A 19,397-nucleotide genomic window follows, 5' to 3' on the forward strand; every position below is an offset into this window, starting at 1 on the left:
TTTTGGATTCCTTATTTAACTATCAAGTCTAGATAAGTTCAAATAAAAAAAAAATCAAGAACCCTCAACAATAAAGTTCACAATAATAAAGGTTCTTTACTGTTATTTTTTTTAAAATATTTTTTTTATTATTTTTTTTCTTTTTCTTTCTTCCCTCTTCTTCTGTGGACGTCCGAGCTCCTCAGCCCCTAGGCCATCGACCTCTTCCACCTTGGGCACCGCACTGAGCTGCTCGACCTCAAAGTCTTCCACCCGATCGAGGCTCCCAAGGATGGAAAAACATAGGAAAAATCAAAGGAAAATGGAGAAAAAATCAACGAAAGCAAAGGAAAGACAGAAAAAAATTAAAGGTAAGACCCTTTCCCACCTCGCCCCCCCGCTGGCCCTCTCCGCCCACCCCACCTCTGCTCCGGCCACCGTCAGTATTCGGATGCACTCCTCCAAGCCCTGCTCCCCTTCTCCCTCCTGATTCTCCGTCCTCAAGAGTCACAATCCACTGGCCCTTTCTGCCCACCCCACCTCCGCTCCAGCCGCCGTCAGCATGTGGAAGCACTCCTCCAAGCCCTGCTCCCTTTCCCCCTCCTGGTTCTCCATTCTCAAGAGTCACAATCGGATGGAACTCCGTTCTCAAGAGTCATAATCGGTGTTACTCGACCTTAAGGTCTCCCATCCGATCGAGGCTCTCGAGGACAGAAAAACATAGAAAAAATCGAAGGAAAATGGAGAAAAAATCAACGAAATCAAAGTTAAGACAGAAAAAATTAAAGGTAAAATCCTTTCCCACCTTGCCCCCCCGCTAGCCCTCTTCGCCCACCCCACCTCCGCTCCGACGCCGTCAGCATGCGGATGCACTCCTCCAAGCCCTGGTCCCCTTCCTCCACCTGGTTCTCCATCCTCAAGAGTCACAATCTATTGGCTCTCTTCGCCCACTCCACCTTCGCTGCAGTCACCGTCAGCATGCGGAAGCACTCCTCCAAGCCCTGCTCTTCTTCTCCCTCCTGATTCTTCGTCCTCCAGAGTCACAATCGGGTAGAACTCCGTCCTCAAGAGTCACAATCAGGTGGAAGAGTTGAAAAAGCGATCGAATAGAGAAGCTTGGGCGATTCACATGGCTCTCTCTCTCTCTATTTTTAAATACCCACGTGTCAAATAGAGATCTCTCTATTGAGAGATCTCTATTTATATATATATATATTAGATATATTAGGTTCCGGAGTCGCCATCCAAAATGATATGGCTGGCCCCTACCCTATGGTCAAACCCAAGTAGGTCACAAGCCAGACCGAACCTTAACGGGATCATAACCAAAAAAAGCCAAGTCAAAGCCCAGCCCACCAAGCGCCCCTCTAGAAACATAAAAAACGCTCGGGAGACCGGAGCAACCCTTGGGAGTTGAGACGGACGATAGACACCTCTCTCTCTCTCTCTCTCTCTCTCTCTCTCTCTCGGTTTCGAGCGCGCGTTCTCTTCTCCCATCGAGAGGGATAAAAAGAAGGCCATGCCGAAAGGTCGAAGCGCCGCCCGGAGTGCCGCGGGTCGCGGCGGCAGAGGGGGCGGCGCCACCGAGCTGGACGACGCGGAGGTCGGGTTCGCGAAGCTCCAAGGCGAGGACTTCGAGTACTACATGCAGAGCTACTCCATAATCTTGGGGAGGAACAGCAAGAAATCGGAGGTGGACGTCGACCTCGCGAGCCTCGGTGGCGGGATGAACATCTCCCGGCACCACGCGCGGATCTTCTACGACTTCCCGCGCCGCCGCTTCGCCCTCGAGGTCTTGGGCAAGAACGGGTGCGTGGTGGAGGGCGTCCTCCACGTGCCCGGCACGCCCCCGGTCAAGCTCGACTCCCAGGACCTCCTCCAGATGGGGGACAAGCAGTTCTACTTTCTTCTCCCCTCCCGATCAATCTTCGAGACCTCACGGATCCCCTGCCAACCCGCCCCCCCTGTCCTCCCGGCGCCCAGGGGCCGGGCGGGGCAGTCCGACTACGGGAGCGGGATCTACGGCGACCGCCGCGATAGGGATGGCGACGATGATGATGAGGAAGACGAGGGGGAAGACGAAGACGAGGATGAGAATGAGGAAGAGGAGGATGGGGAAGAGATGGAGGAGGAGGTGAGGCATGCCGTGTTTCGTGGGAGCGGAAAGAGGCCACGGGGGGCTTCGGATGATGGGCCGATGGAAAGGCGCGGCCGGGTGGCGAAGGGAGGACCATCAGGGCATCTTGGTTAGTATCAATATTTCTTCTTTTGGGTTGTTTATTTCGTCTTTCTGTTTTGGCTTTCCTTTTTCTTGATTGTTTCTGATCTGGGGAGTCTGTTCAGGTCTTGAGTGTGCGAAAATTTGGGTTTTCTTAAATTGATTTCGAATTTTTTGTCTTGAGTTTTCTTTTTGAATTGTGCTGCTCTTTTCATGAAGTGTTAGTGATATGAGGAAGCTGAATTAGGTTTACATGCGGGAGGAAATTGATTTTGTAGCTAATTTTAGATATTAGTTGGAAGAATTTCGGGCTAATTGACATGTTTTGCATTGCGATGTTTTGTAATGATTTGTTAGTTCGATGCTGTTTATAATCTGCACAGTTTAGTGTGTTAAAAGAAATTTCAATGTAGCGAGTGAGTCTGAACAGTGGTTAGCAGGACAAGAATGAAGTCTGGCATATCCTAGAAATGGAAGCATGGGTTCTTTTTTAATCTATTAAAAATAATGATCTTTTACTTGAATTGATACGGCTATCAGAAGTCCATATTTTCCAAATAATTTAATTTGAGAAGACTTCTTGTGGTTCATGCTTTTGGATCTTGTACAAATTCCATTGCCAATGCAAGGATTTCAGAAATTATGTAACTATAAGAATATTTTTTTGTCAAACTCTGGTTGACAAGGTTTAACTTTAAATGATCTTTACCCAAAAGTTTAGATTTTACTATTTTTGAATATGATAAAATAGTTAGATTTAATTTAATTTCTGAACATGTATTATACATATGCTCTAAATTATTAAAATTAAGTTGCAATAAGTTTGTTTTCCCTTTCAAATTCTTTTCAAGGCTTGAGTCCTTCTAAACTTAAAATTATGGTCTATAATGATGTTTTAAATCTTGTACTAGGCAACATATTGATACATTACCGGTATAGTGGGTATGTCTAGATATAATATTATATATCTCTGTATTGATACATGGTACACTATTGGAGTTGGCACAAGAAATAGTACCATGCATTGGGCTGGGTTTTGTACCAAGCCTGATACTAGCATTGAAAACTATCAGGTTGATATGGTACTCTTATGCCATCCGGTATAATATGGTATTTAAAATGTTGGTCTATAAGATATCCCATTTTGATAGGAGATGGCTTGAAAATTTGATATTAATGATGTGTTTATTTATACCTATAACATGTATATGGATAAGTATTATCTTTGCATCTGACTGTTTAAGCATTAGAAGCTTTGTGATTTTATCTTGAAATTTACTTGCATATCACATCAATCTAGTTTGGCAAAGTCACTATTTTAAAGGGGACACATTACTAGAATAAAATTATTGCAATGTGCCATCTTTGCATATCTTGTTTTGTACTTTGGCTCATAGTTACTAGTGAGGTTTGAACTTTGATATATTGCAGCAAGGGAATATATGGGTCACACATTGGCATGACATGTATTGCCATATGCCTCCATAACTACTCATGGTTTGCCAATACAGGGTGATGAGGCATTTGGTGCATACTGATACATACCACAGTATAGGACGATATGGGACTGTATGTGCCAAGGCATGGTCAGCTTTTTAAAACTTGGTTACTTGGAATAGTTCTGTGCAAAATGCATTTGGGAAACCAATGCAATTCAGTCTTTCAGGAACAGAGGGACACATTCAAAAAAGTGCAATGATGAGGGGCTTTCTGGCAGATGTGCTAAGGAAATAGAGAATAGAGAGGAGGCAGTAGAGAGAACGGAAGAGGGATGCAGCAGCCCAACCTAGCATTGCTACCTAAAGCTGCACTCACACTTGCAGTGCACATGCACATGCACACAGAGAGAGAGAGAGGTGGTTGATTGTTACCTCGACCTGTCCTTGTCTATTGCTTCCCCTCTTCTGCTTAACATTTCCCAAGACCAGACCCTGGAAAGCATATTGAAGGGACAGGGAAAAGTAAGAACTGGGCTTATTCCCACTCTTATTGCACTTGTAAAGTACCATTAATGATATGTTCACAACCACTTTATTCTCTTTCCTTATGTGATAAACAAGAGAATAATTTTAAATAGAAGAGGAATTCACATATCATTAAATAGAAGAGGAATTCACATATCATTAGTCTAAATAAAGTATCGTCAAGTTGCAGTTTCAATAGCCACCTTAGAGTTCAACTCTTCGGTAGAAGGGCTTCATCTGAGAAATCAATCAGTCTATACAAAGTGCCCACTATTTGCAATAATGCGTTCACATTGGTATATAGGAGATGTCCTTACCCTTACATATGTGGGTCATATGACTTGATGCCTAAGAAATACAGGTCATCGTGACCATTAAACTAAGAAAACTAGTCCTCAACTAAACTTTTCAAGAAAGGTCATAGCATTTTCATCCCAAATCATGTCACTCAGATTTAGGACATGATTGCTTAGTTGAAATGAGCTCTTTAATGGACTTAACACATCTAAAAGGTGTGTGTCTTAGTGAGGCAACCAAAATGGTTTATAACTCAAAAATTGAAAAATAATAAAAGTTATATTCTAAAAGTAAAAATTCACCTAACCCTTGACTATGTAGCAACAGTCCATCTTCAAAGCTCCTTTTTTGTAGCAAAGCTCAAGAATGTTTATAACATATTTTCTAGTTACATGGAATAAAATTTGCATGTCTATTGTTCGAAATGGTCCTAAGCTGAGACACTTGGGTGTCATGGATTTGGGGTTAAAATGTAAGTGGCTTTGGCACTTAGGGTGCAAAAAAGCTAGCTTGTAAAAGGAAGAGATAAGAAGCAATACATGTGATAGGATGAGTGGGTTTGGACTATTATTTTAGGAAATTGGAAAGACATATTAATTAATCAGGTAAATGTAGGTTTAGAAGGGTTGGCAAAAGTTTTGACTTGTTCTGTGGAAGTAGCACATTTGCTCTCTATATGCTAGGTTCTTTAAAATCTTATGAAATCTTGATGCTTTGTTCAGTAAATATTGGATTAAAGTGTGTGGAAGGAGTTGTAAGTGCTGGTGTGTAAACTGTAGACAATCATCTTAAAATCTTTCAAATAAATCTAGCATCTTAAGTCAAGCTAAACATGTTATCATTGAACACAATGGAAATATATATAATACACTATTTAAAAAGAGATTGAACCTGTGAACTAAATTAAAATAGCCCTATAATGTATGACTCTATCCTAAACAAAGACAAAGATCACAAAATTAATATTGGAAATTGTAAAAGATCACAGAAATGATTTAAGATACTAAGGCATATCTCAAGAGAAGACAAGGTATGAAACATCTTTCAACAAACAAATAATACCAAGCAAACCTGTAAACGCCTAGCTCGTGGAGTTTAAAAAGACAATTAACCCACTGCTTCTCATTACTTCATTAGCCTAGATAAGTTTGAGAGTGTTGGGGCCATGGTTACATTCTTCAAACCTTTGAGGACTGGGTGCATGTGTTCAGACCACTTAAGACATCATCACGTTTCGTGTTGCCATAGCTTTGTGCATATCAAAATCTAGATCTCACATTGATTAAGTTACTGTTCTTTACAAGTCCATACTGGACAGTACACGTCCTGCTAGACAGGTACTGGCATGCACAAAGGTGCCTACTCTGTGCTGGTCTCTGTTGGTGCATTCTCATTCAGCATGCACCGGCATGAACCCATGTACTTTGCCATGTGACCTGACACAGGACATGACATGGGATGACATGGTACGACATGATGTGATACATTATATGTTGTGCCTGTATCTTACCAACATGGGTATTGCATATGGTAATTTAGTCATTGGTCTCCATACTTGTATACGCCTTACCATACACAAATATGCTAATAGATTATTGTCTCTGCTAGTCATTGAAATTAACTCAAGTCATCTGAACCTTCCATTGAACCATATAATCTGCCCACTACCGGTCATGCACAACAAGTCAGAATCTCATTCATTCCTTAGTGTGTCTAATCCACTTCATGAAATCTTATTAATCCAAGCAACCACTTGCTAGTCCTGTGTAAATGTCTTCTCAGTTTCTCTACCTCCACATGCACATTAACCCTTACTCCTTCTGAATACCTTCAAGATCTTGTACAACCTTTTCAAATCCCTGCAAACTCCTAGATAATGAGCCCACCTATGAGCCTCTACAATTCCCCTAGCTGCTAATCAATTGTATATGGGTTACTTTGCTCATCTCCTTGCTATCTATCTTTCACATTCGCTTTCTATGGAGATTTCCTTGCCTTAATGGATTTCTATGAGACATAACATATTCGAAAGTGTGGGCACAGCACCCCCATTAAATGATATGCTTACTGGATGTAGTGAATATCTCTTTAGTTGATCTTTTACCTTGGATCCATGTTTGATGGTGATGGTGTTAGTCACAGTATGTAATCATATCGATTAGCAAGCATGTAAGACATTAGAAATGCATAAGAACACTAGTGAATAATCAATTGAATGTGAGAAGACAGATAAGTGAAAAATTATGTGCTCATAGGCCCTTTTGTGTACTCTAAGATGGCTCTACCCATTCTTACATCTTAAGAATGTAACTAAATTGGCAATTTACAAGCAGCCAAATGATGGGAACTGGAAAATTTGTTGAAGGTGCTTAGCAGGCTGCCAAACTACCACGTAACATGGAATCAAACCTGTGAACCACTCTCTAAAGTTATGAGAAAGGGTGATTTAACAAAGTTTAAGTGAAAACACCAATGTTCTGACCTATCTGACTCTATGCTAGGATGGTCAATAGTGGAAGCTAGTTTTTTACTCTGGCAATTGATGGTAAAATATAGAGAAAAAGGGAAACAGTCTATCCTGGACCAAAAAAAGAGTCTACAGATGATCATCCTGATATGGAAAAAAAAGCTTATGATGGAACATGAAGTCATGAATAATAATTTGGTGGGCCTATGTATGTTGGTGCAGAGACAAGCCTTTCTAGTTGTGGTTTGACTAGTGCATTTCTAATCATGATGTGCTTCTACCAAGGTTCAAATCCAAGGACATCATCCTTGTTACTAGTCATACTTGAACTAACTGCTGATATTTAAGATGATGTACCATGGTATACGCTACTCACAAATGATATAGTGTTGATTGACAAGAAGAGGACAAGGTTCATGCTAAATTAGAGTTTGTTTGATGTAATTTCAAGGAAAATAGAAACGAAAAAGGGACTTCATTCAAGACTGATAGAAAAGAGATACCAAGACACACTTCAATTTGAATCTAAAGAGCAGACTTGCAGAGAACTAAGTGGAAACGTTTGTAATTAGTTAAAGCCGGATAGATGAAAGAGAGGAGCTTCTCGGTTAGTGTGCAACTGACACATATCTTTAGAACTTACAGCAAAATCCTGTAAAACAAATATAACCTCCCATATCATATGTTTCAATTTGTTAGGGCAATAAAGAGGATGCTGGAGGATCAGTCGATTTGCTATATGTCAAAAATCTGATAGAGCTAGGGAGTTAGGGACCAGATAGTTTAGCTGATTAACAAGGAATAAGTACCTCTTCAAAAAAAAAGTTACTCAAACATTTCTGGTAAAAATTATTTGTGAAAGCCTTCAAGTAGTAAAATTGCTTATGACTAATAAATTGTTTGCAGGATTGGCTTGGAAAAGTGTTCTTAGATGGTAGGAGTATTTTGTTCTAATCCTGGGGCTGTGGATTCTGACAGTTAAGGAAATATTTTGGCTCCCAGATTCTAAGTTACATCTCGAGCTTTGAAGATTGATTCAAGTATATACTCCTCCTTGAGGTTGTTCATTTCCTTAATGAATTTTGATTAGGCACTTTGTGCTTAATCCTTCCTTTATAATAGAAGACTGATCAAAGTAAAAGGTTTGGCATTTCACTGAAGTGTTTGAAACTTTAAGCCAATATTTTTCAACACAAGACATCACTAAAACTTGGAAAACCTTAGCTTGCATAAAGTGTCTTTTGGCCGCAATTTCCAAAAACCTGTGCCGATAGCTGACATTGCGATGCTCCATTAATGTAGTGCCAAGAATTGTCATGTATTGTGTTGTAATGTAAACAAAGTGAAGTATTCAATCCTGCTATTTAGAATTATAGTAATTCGACATATTAGAGGGGAAACCATTCCCTAGTGTTTGTAAATACATTCCCTTATTTTGGGAAGCATGTTCCTAAAATATTTTCACATTGAAAAGCCCAAAAAGAAAGATGTTTGCATATGTGTTCCCTTGTCATTGACCCATAGACCACCTGGAGCCATAGCCTTATGGGTCAGGGATGGGTCCAAAGATAGCCACATTTATGATTCAGGCTCAGGCCTGGATTTTAGTCATTATATGCATTACTTGGACCTCACCTGATCCAATCATATAATAAGGTTTGTGTACAAGTTTGCTGAACTCTACCTGGCTCTATAGGGTACCCAATATATACCTACCAAATTCCTAGTCCGCCAAGTTCCTTTCTTCTTTCAAAGGAGGATACCAAGCCCTAGTTTTCCTTCTCCATATCTCCACTGCTAATGCCCCCCTTACACCCGGTCCCTTGGTAGGTTTGAGATGATACACAAAATTGTACATTACCAAATGAGTGAATTTACATGAAATAATTTTTGGTACCTAATTGGGACCTGGACATGATCCATACCTGACCCAAATGATACAAACTTGATGACTATTGAGTAATGTATGATCTTAAAATATCCACAACCTGCCCGTAGACCCTATGGGTCTTATGAAACCTCACCTACCCTGTCTTGTACCTGAACTAAACATCATTATCGTATAGTTGTAGCAAAAAAATCATACAACAGGAATTTACATTAACATGTAAACTGCTAATTGGTGCATTTAGATTTCCAATTTGAACTGTTTCCTATTGTTTCACCCTCGAAAGCAAGGAGCTCTGTCTAATTTGCTTCCTGCTAAATTATTGGATGAATAATACTCATAGCTGCCAACTTGGACTCTGTTATTCTAAATGTGCCTTAACGACATGTACATAGTGGACATGATTATATACTAAAATTGCTAAGGGATATATAAATAGAGATTACTGTTAGTAAGTTGCAGATGTCATGCTTGCTTCTTCAAATACATATTTGCTGCTTCAAATATCTAAATTGATTTACTTTCTAACATGTCTGCTTGTTTTTCATCTTTTAGTAATGTGATACTAGTTCTATGATGGCACATTATATTAAACTTTTATGCCCTGAATTTTGCTATACTTTAAATGATAGTGTATAAAAATTTACATCGTGCATTGTTAACAAATTGGAAATCATGTGAAATTGCCATATTGTTCAAATAATTTGATAACATTTTATCTGGTTATAAAAAGTAGTGCTCATTTAATTGCACATTTGTTCAATGAAAGCAGCACTATGATAACATTTTATTATATTTACTTCTGCAGTAAAAAAGTCAGAAATAAGGTCAAGGGCTGATAGAGAAGCAGATGATCAACAACTTTTGCTGTTGGAAGAGAAAGATGTCATCTCGACTGTAGCTACTGTGCTGTCTGATCTTTGTGGTCCAGGAGAATGGATGCCTATGGATAAACTTCATGCGGAGGTTAGCTTAAGTATTTCTTTAACAATAGTATGTGCTTCATTTTGATTAGTTAGGATGAGCTATGATATGATGGTTTTGTCTTTTTTTTAAAAAAAAAATAGTACTCTTTAATCATCTCAACTATTATAATGCAGACTCCTTGGCCTGGATGACAGACTCCATACATCTTCACCCTACAAATTTATAGATACTCTTATCTTTAACATATATACTCCCTCTTGGATTGTTTCTCTCTTTACGAAATTGAAAAAGAGTGGTGCACAAAGTATGAGTTTTTTCATCAAGCTATCTATTTTTTTTTTGTTACATTAAATAGTGGGCATCACAGGAACCTATACTTGCTCTCACATTCATTGAACATTCCAATCACTCATAGGCGTGAAGAAAACTGATTGTTTTGATGTTCACCTTGGTAGCTTCCTGATATAGATTGCCACTGTAGAAGTGCAGACTTGGATGTGTGGAGATCCAAGTTTCAGTTCCAATTCAAAGTTCCACAACTCCCTCTTGCTATAATTATCAGAAACTACTGCCATAAGCTTTCCTATTTGCTAAAAGGACTTCAAAGACATTTGCCCCGTAATGCAAAATTCAGGCACTTGAGGTGCAAAACTACCAGTCCGACTTGTCACTAGCTTCTACCACCAAGAATCAAGTTTTCACAATTTGGTCAGTTTGGCTGCATGTGAGAATACTTGGAAGTGATTTCTTGTATTGTCAAGTTTCAGATGTTTGGCATGATCGAACTGAGCATTCATAAAAGTGAAATGGTCTGATTAAAATCTAAACATTGTCACTGTTGGCTTGAGAGAAATTACTTTTCTAAGTGAGAGGCAATTATATAAGTCCCACCATTTGCCCGGCTTATATACCAAATGTGTAGAAGTGGACTACTTACATGATTTATGTAACTTCCAGGTCCACTTAAATGCAACTGAGCACCTCAACACCAACCTAGATTGTTGTCATTGATTCCTAAGTTTGAGCAAATGACAAATAAGAATTCAGAAATTTAAACTTCAGATGTTTCTGACAAGCTGGTCATAGTGGTAATGGTTATGTAGACGACAGCAATGTACTTTAAAAATTACAATTTGTATAGTATTTTATATTTTCTCCTATTGTTACAGGATTCTATTGAAAACCTACCACCAAACATGGTGAACTAGTTACCGTGGGAAAATCGTGTATGGTTAGTTAGCTATTTTAGAAAATTCTTTTGGCTATTTTAGAAAATTCTTTTGGTAATAGATTGTATCCTTAGAATTAATCCTATATAGCTAAGGTTCCTATTCTGTTAGGGTGTCCTGTAAATCATGGGATCTGATTTAGTAATCCTATTTTGTTAGGGTATTTCATAATCATGGGATCTGATTTAGTAATTTACGTTTTTGGATGCTATGGTTGTTGTATATATTCTGCTATAATATTCAGATCGAAATATAATTTTTCTTTTCAAATTTCGACATGGTATCAGAGCTTTAGGCTCTTTTCTAGGATTCTTTATTTTTTGGCCTTAATTGCCGAGTATTTTGCGAAGCTTTGTGGCCTTCATTGCCAATCGATCGCCTCTGTTTTTCCTTCTGCCACAGCCATTACTGTCGTTTCTATTTCCGGCCGACATCATCATTGACTCGTTGTTGTTCAAGATGTCAGAAATCGGGGAGACTACTATTACAGCCCAATCCGAAGAGGTAATCCAACTTCAACAACCAGGAGAATTGCAGAGTATTCAAGCCTCCTACAGGGGATCCTAAGTTTGAAGCATGGGATGAAGAAGACTATGATCATGGCATGGTTGTGGAATTCCATGATTCCAGAAATAAGTGACACATGCATGTTTTTGGCTACTGTCAAGGACATATGGGATGCGATTCAGCAGACCTATTCCAAAGCTAGAGCTGCGGCTCAAGTGTATGAGGTCAAAGTGAAAACTATGGCTGCAAAACAAGGGAATAAAACGGTAACTGAATATGCGAATCAACTGAAATCTTTGTGGCAGCAATTGGATCACTATCGGGTGATAAAAACAAAATGCCCTGATGATGCAGCGGTTCTAAAGGACTTCATTGAACAAGATAGGGTCTATGGTTTTCTAGTTGGACTTAATCCAGAATTTGATCAAGTGAGGATACAGATTTTTGGGAAGCCGGAGGTTCCATGCTTTAACGAAGTAGTGGCTCTAATCCGAAGTGAAGAAAGTAGAAGAGGGTTAATGCTTGAACCACAAACCACTGATAGTTCCATTATGGTGGCTAGCGGTAACAACAAATTAGCCACAAACATGTTGAGAGGAACAACATTTAAAGGAAGAAAAGGTGGCCAGCTGAAAAATCAAAACCGTGATGGATTATGGTGCACTTACTACAAGAAGTCTCGCCACACCCGTGAAAAATGTTGGAAATTTCATGGAAAGCCTTCAAGTCGAGAATGGAGCCAGAAAGGAGGTCAACCACAGAACAATGGACCACATTGCTGCAGGATCACAAGGTGGATCGGCACCATAGGAGTCGAGTAGTCTCAACCAAGAAGAGATTGAGAGGGTGAGATCACTAATCAACAGTCTTGGAAAACCTGAAGGATCTTCAGGTACTTGTTCTTTGGCATATTCAGGTGAGCTTCCATCTTTCATTGGATTAAATGTCTCAGGTACAACTTTCACCAACTCCTGGATCATGGACTTAGGAGCAACCAATCATATGACCCATTCATCCAATATTTTTTTAACCTATACTCCATGTCCAAGCAGTAGGAAAATAGCCATAGCCGATGGATCCTTGACCACTGTAGCAGATTTTGGGGATGTCAAAATAAGCCCATTAGTAACTTTGAAAATTGTCCTTCACGTTCCTAAATTGTCCACAAACCTAGTCTCTATCCAAAAACTCGAGATTTATGTTGTAATGTGATGTTTCACAGTAATTATTGTATGTTTCAGGACAAGAACTCGGGGAGGATGATTGGATGTGCTAGAGAAAGGAATGGCCTCTACTATCTTGAAGCACCAGGCCAGTTAAACATGACCAAGGGCAGATTACCCTCTTCCTTCATATTAGAGTTTGCCTTATCCAATAAAGAAAAAATTTTACTTCACCATTGCCGACTTGGACATCCATCGTTTAGGGTTATTAAAATTATGTTTCTTTCTTTGTGTAAGGATTTAGATGTTAAAAAATTTCGGTATGAGGTGTGTGAACTTGCTAAACACAAGCGTGTCCCTTTTCCAATTAGTTATAAAAAAAGCTCTGTTCCTTTCTATCTTATTCACAATGATATCTGGGGTCCATCTATTATTTCTAATGTTTCTGGGGCAAGATGGTTTGTTTCTTTCATTGATGATTGCACTCGTGTTACCTGAATTTTTTTGCTTAAACATATGTCTGATGTTAGTACTGTATTTTCGAATTTTTGTTCCATGATCAAAAATCAATTCGGGGTCAATATCAAACGGTTTAGGTCAGATAATGCCAAGGACTATTTCAATCAAATTCTTACCCCATATTTTCAGAAAGGAATAGTATATGAGTCATCTTGTATCAATACCCCACAACAAAATGGGGTAGCAGAGAGGAAAAATGGCGATCTCCTTGAAAAAATTAGAGCCTTGTTGTTTCAAAAAAATGTGTCTAAGATTTTTTGGGGGGAAGCAGTTCTTATAGCCACTCATCTAATAAACCATTTGCCTTCAAGAGTCTTGCATTTTAAGAGTCCTATGGACATACTTTCAACATTTTACCCAGATCTAAACACTACAAACAACCTTGTCCCTAGGATTTTTGGATGTGTGTCATTTGTCCATATTCACAGTCAAAACAGGGGGAAATTAGATCCAAAGGCTCTAAAATGTATCTTTGTGGGCTATTCTTCGACTCAGAAAGGGTATAAGTGTTACCACCCTCCGTCAAAGAAATTCTATGTCTCGGTGGATGTTACATTCAATGAACAAGAGTCTTATTTCACTAATCCTTATCTTCAGGGGGAGAATTCAACTAGGGAAGATAAGAAAGATTTTTTGCTTGATTTATCATTAATTCTTATGTCTAAAACCTCGGATCCTGTACCTGCACCTCATTTATCCTGTTCCAATCATGTGCCTAGGAGTCCTTCTGAACCTGTGCCTGAACCCATGCCTGAACCCACACCCAGACTTGAACCCGTGCCTGAAACACCAAGTGAACCACAAAAAAAGATCGATTCTGCTCATGAAAATGTGAGATTTGGCAAGGTGTTCACAAGGAGAAAGATGGCTGCTCCTGAACCTGTGCAGGTCCAAGAATTCAACTCGGATTTTTCGAATGAAGTAATAATTTCTAACCATCCATTGCAAGATGAAACTGAGTCTCATATTGATAATGATGACCAGGACCTTCCAATTGCTATTAGAAAAGGAACTAGAAGATGCACAAAGCAACCATTATACCCTTTTGCACATTTTTTGTCGTTTAAGAATTTTTCACCATCTCATAGGGCCTTTCTTGTAAGCCTAAATACCATTATCATTTCTACCACCTTATCTGGGGCTTTGTCCAATGAAAAATGGAAACAAGCTATGAATGTGGAGATGGAGGCGTTGGAAAAGAACAAGACTTGGGAGTTGGTGAAGTTACGGGCAGGAAAGAAATCGATGGGCTCTAAGTGAGTGTATATGGTGAAGTATAGGGCAGATGAGTCGATTGAAAGATACAAGGCACGGTTAGTAGCCAAAGGGTATACTCAAATCTATGGAATTGATTATTTAGAGATCTATGCTCCCGTTACAAAGATGAATACAGTCAGAGTCTTGTTATCACTAGCAACTAATTATGGTTGGGAGTTACAGCAATTTGATGTCAAGAATGCTTTCCTACATGGAGAATTAGAGGAAGAGATTTATATGGAGGTTCCACCAGGATATGGGAAGAATTTGGCTGCTCATACTGTGTGTAAATTGAAAAAAAGCACTGTATGGCCTTAAGCAATCACCACGGGTATGGTTTGGGAGATTTACAAGAGTTATGTTGGCTATGGGATACAAACAAAGCCAAGGGGATCACACATTGTTCATTAAACACTCTCCTTCAAGGGGAGTTACAGCCCTACTGGTGTATGTTGATGACATAATAGTGATAGGAGATGATGTTAAGGAGAAACAGGTCTTGAGTTAATATTTGGCTAAGGAGTTTGAGATTAAATCGTTAGGGAGACTGAAGTATTTTCTCGGGATTGAGGTCGCTCACTCTAGGCAGGGAATTTTCATCTCTCAATAGAAGTATGTCACAGATCTTCTCAAGGAAACTGACAAGACAGCATGCAAACCAGCAAATACTCCTATGGATTCTAATCTTAAACTTGGAAAAGCAGAGGAAGATGCCGCAGTAGACAGAGAAATGTATCGATGCCTAGTAGGAAGACTCATTTATTTGTCTCACACATGACCAGATATAGCATACGCAATAAGTGTGATTAGTCAGTTTATGCACCAAAGGAAGTTCATCTACAAGCAGCTCATAGAGTACTACAGTATCTCAAGGGAACACCAGGGAAAGGTATCTTGTTCAGAAGAAATGGAGGATTAATACTTGAGGCATACACTGATACCGATTATGCTAGATCAATTGTTGATAGAAGATTAACATCAGGATATTGCACCTTCCTCGATGGGAATCTTGTGATGTGGAGAAGTAAAAAACAAAGTGTGGTAGCTCGGTCAAGTGCAGAGGCTGAATTTCGGGCAATGGCTCCAGGTGTGTATGAACTATTTTGGTTGAAGATCATCCTTAAAGACCTGAAGATTAAGTGGGATGGTCCTATGAGACTCTATTGTGATAACAAATTTGCAATCAACATAGCTCACAACCCAGTACAACATGACCGGATGAAGCACATTGAAGTCGACAGACACTTTATCAAAGAGAAATTGGAGAGTGGGTTGATTTGTACACCTTACGTGTCTACACATGGTCAACTTGCTGATGTTCTTACCAAAGGGTTGAGTAGCTCAGTTTTTCAGACTATTGTATCCAAGTTGGGAATGGAGAATACCTATTTACCAGCTTGAGGGGGAGTGTGGGAAAACTATGTATGGTTAGTTAGCTAGTTTAGGAAATTCTTTTGGCTATTTTAGAAAATTCTTTTGGTAACAGATTGTATCCTTAGAATTAATCCTATATAGCTAAGGTTCCTATTCTGTTAGGGTGTCCCGTAAATCATGAGATCTGATTTAGTAATCCTATTTTGTTAGGGTGTCCCATAAATCATGGGATCTGATTTAGTAATTTACGTTTTTGGATGCTATGGTTGTTGTATATATTCTGCTGTAATATTCAAATTGAAATACAATTCCTCTTTTCAAATTTCGACAGTTACCATAATTTTCAAGTGGGTCAAACACCAAAACTTTTTGAATTGGACTTTTTATTAATTTTTCTTTTCTGATCCTACATGTGTCTTAGTGTCCCTGGTGATTTCCATTTTAAATGTTTTTGGTATTGCTGAGAACTATACAATTAACTGTTTATTGGAATATGCTTCATCATCTAAACCTCGAATTCGTTTGTTTCTTTTTTGAGGGAGGGATACATTCCTGTTAGTTATGCGACTAATTTTATCTTGGCCTAGCCCATGCAGCCCACAGCTCACATGGCTAGGGACACTGCAGCATGAGCCCTTTTGAGGCTGACCATGACCTGGTCATGGTACTTGTGATTAGACTCTTTGGCGAGGACGTCATGGCTTAAACTAGAAGGAGTGTGTGATAACCCATGTGGACGTATGTTAAGTGTCATTTTGGGTGTACATTGGGGAGGTTTCGGTTTCTTAAGCGGGGTCAAAGATCCCATTTAGCAACCTTCTAGCTAGCCTTTCTAGACAGAGGTCCCTGGTTGTTCAAATGGACTATCAAAGAACAAAGTAGTACATTCATAAGTTCATACTGGGATACTAGATTTTTACTAGTAGAAGTCTGCTTTGGAGATCGATAACTGATAAGAGAAGTTTGATATTAAGACATGATACAACTGTATAAAACCATATCATTGCAGTGCTTCCAATCAATATTGCTGACAGGTAATGAGTTACAGTTTCTTCATACTCTAATAATTTTTTTGGCTTATTCCAATAATGCGCCCTCATTACGAATCTTAAGGGTTCTGGCTCAAGGTTCCAGTGGCATTCATTGATTACTTTCACCCAAATGGTTTTCAATGTTTGAGATATTCTGTACATTGTATTCAAACCTTCTAATTTTCTCTTGCTACAGGTTTTCATTCTTCCCAGATCTAGCACTTTATGTACATCTAATATTTATAGAATTTGTAGTTTATCAGATATTTGTTGCTTCTTATGCATTTCCAGAAGATCAGTCAATTAAACAATCCCTAATAGGGTGCTTGTTTCTATCCAGTTATTTGAGCAGTACCGCAATGAATGGCATCATGGTAGGGTAAGAAGATATCTGACATCCGAAGACCGGCCTGAGAGTGAAACCAAGGGTAGACCATGGTTTGGCCTGCTGACACTTCTAAGGAAATACCCTGAGCACTTTGTGATCAATATCAGGTCAAAGGGGAAGGTGACATCAGAGTTCGTGTCATTAGTTTCTTTGATCTCATAATCGTCTTCTGGAATGTCGTTTACATTGTTCAGTTATCGAAACAGCAACTCAAAATTGTATCATCTCTTGGTGTTTCTAGATTTCTTTTTGTTCCTATATCTGAGAACAACCTTAATTTAAAACATGGTTTTAAGCCTCATGAGTTGGTTGGTTCTTGGTTTGTCTCAAAATAATGAATGCCTCCATGGTTTTGTTATGCTGTGTGTGTGGCTGTTTCTAGGCATTTGGGTGCTTGTGGCCTTTCATCATTGGTGGAGATTATGGTGGCAGTCTTGAATCCATCTTTATATTGTGATTGTTGAAGGCTTAGGACCATTAAAGGCCAGATGGAGCTACCACTAGAAGGCAGACTCCAATATTTGGTAGCCTAAATTTCATGAAGCGTGCTATCAATGTTTTTCTCAAAGTATAAACAAAAAATAATAATATTTTTTGTTAAAAAAAAAAAGTAATCGGTGGCAGAACTTTCCCCAAGTCTATTTGCGTGTTTGAAATCTGCAAGCTCCCATGTTTGCATTCAACTTTACAAGATAGTAACAGCTGCCTCCTGAGTTATCTGAAATCCCTGACTTATTCATGAACTTTCCATTCAGGGATGAACAGTTGTCTTGTTTAGGAATTTTAATAAAAAATATGAATTTATGAATAGTCCATGTGTTATGGATGATTGACTGATAAAATACTATATATGTTGTTAGTGATGGGTCCTTAATGTTGACCATTGTTTTGCTATTCATTTGGTAGACTCTATTTGGTTGCTTTACTTGCCTCATCATATTTAGTGTTTTTTTTTTTCCAGAGTTTAGAATTATTTGAAAACTTTTCTATCACAATAATATTTTTTAAAATAAATTATCAAAATAATATTTTTTTAAATTATTTATCAAAATACTGTTCGAAATAAAATTACTTTATAATAGTACGATTTTTTGTGCTGACCCAGTAATCTTAATGCCAGCTAGGAGGATTCGTGGTCAACTTAAAGTCACCCTATGGTAGGATAACTATATGAGTTATCCTATCATAGGACGACTATATATTATTTGCCCTACCATAGGATGATCTTGAAACTATATCCTGTGCCAACCTCAATAATAAGTTATTAACCATCATCGCTGAGATATTCTGAATTCTTGGTTATGCAAAAGTAGAAAAATATATAAATTGGTATTGAATTCCTTCGACTAGCATCTATTGGGCAAATTATTTGAGAGCTATACCTTTTTAATTTTGTTTTGGAGTTGTGGAATAAAAGCTCATGCTATTTGCGTTTTCTGACTGTTATTGGTTAGTGACTTTGATACAAAAAAGGACTTTGAGGCACTATAGATTTCCAGCTGCACTTCATTTAAATAGCATATCCCCATAAGTCCAAAATGACTAAAAAGAGCAGGAAGAAAGTAGTTCTTCTTGTTGTAATGAATCTCTGCATTTCTCTTTTTTTTTTTCTGTCGGTAGAACATTAATCTCCAAAAACATCAAAATCCATCTAAGTTCGTATATGTCATCTGAAAAATTCATTTATAATTAACATTGTAAGAAATCTCAGAGTTGGTGGATAATTTCAAACTCCAAGCATATAACCTGTATCAAGCTCAACAATGATTTTTTTGTGCAACCAACAAAAATTCTAGTATGTGCATCCAGATAAGAAAAATTTATAATATTAATTTTAAAATAATATAAATCAATAGTTAATTATTACAAAGTTTGTTAACAAAAAGAAATAAATATAAATATTATAACTACCAAGAGACGTATATGTTAAGGTACTGGGGCCTTCTCCTCGTTCGCCTCTCATAGATGCGTGTTATCTCTGGCTATTGTTGTGATGGCTCAGGCACAGTATCGACTGATGGGGAGAGAGGTGCTGTCATGCTCGGTCTATCAATATATGCCTGACGTCTATCTCAAAAAATTCTCAATCTATCCCTTCCTCTGGCCCTCTCATGTGTATGATCGACGTGCTACTCATCGAATTGGTGTGACGTGTCTCCTAGCTCACTCATCTTCTATGACATAGATGC

At 38.6% G+C, this 19,397-nt stretch overlaps 1 protein-coding gene across 6 annotated transcripts; it reads left to right on the plus strand.

Annotated features, from left to right (window-relative positions):
• Positions 1-1,380: 1,380 nt before the first annotated feature.
• LOC105038855 (FHA domain-containing protein FHA2) lies at positions 1,381-17,509 on the plus strand. 6 transcript variants are annotated; one of them, XR_012143163.1, is made up of 5 exons: positions 1,381-2,225; positions 9,622-9,779; positions 11,372-12,392; positions 12,718-12,808; positions 17,161-17,296. XR_012143163.1 is itself a non-coding variant. In XM_010914766.2 (3 exons), exons 1-3 carry the CDS (start codon positions 1,499-1,501, stop codon positions 17,368-17,370), a joined length of 1,095 nt encoding a protein of 364 aa, XP_010913068.1. In that variant the 5' UTR covers positions 1,383-1,498; the 3' UTR covers positions 17,371-17,509. The 6 variants fall into 6 exon arrangements, 1 of the variants encoding a protein (XP_010913068.1); XR_012143166.1 differs by having other exon boundaries at positions 11,372-12,368; XR_012143167.1 differs by having other exon boundaries at positions 1,382-2,225; positions 11,429-12,392.
• The last annotated feature ends 1,888 nt before the right edge of the window (positions 17,510-19,397 follow it).

This window comes from Elaeis guineensis, chromosome 1 (assembly GCF_000442705.2).
Source record: "Elaeis guineensis isolate ETL-2024a chromosome 1, EG11, whole genome shotgun sequence".
Taxonomy (NCBI): domain Eukaryota; kingdom Viridiplantae; phylum Streptophyta; class Magnoliopsida; order Arecales; family Arecaceae; genus Elaeis; species Elaeis guineensis.

Coding starts and splice junctions, on each gene's coding strand:
- LOC105038855 (XM_010914766.2), top strand. CDS start 1,499: ATGCCGAAAGGTCGAAGCGCCGCCCGGAGTGCCGCGGGTCGCGGCGGC. Junction 2,226..9,621: donor AGGACCATCAGGGCATCTTG/GTTAGTATCAAT, acceptor TTACTTCTGCAG/TAAAAAAGTCAGAAATAAGG. Junction 9,780..17,160: donor TGGATAAACTTCATGCGGAG/GTTAGCTTAAGT, acceptor GTTTCTATCCAG/TTATTTGAGCAGTACCGCAA.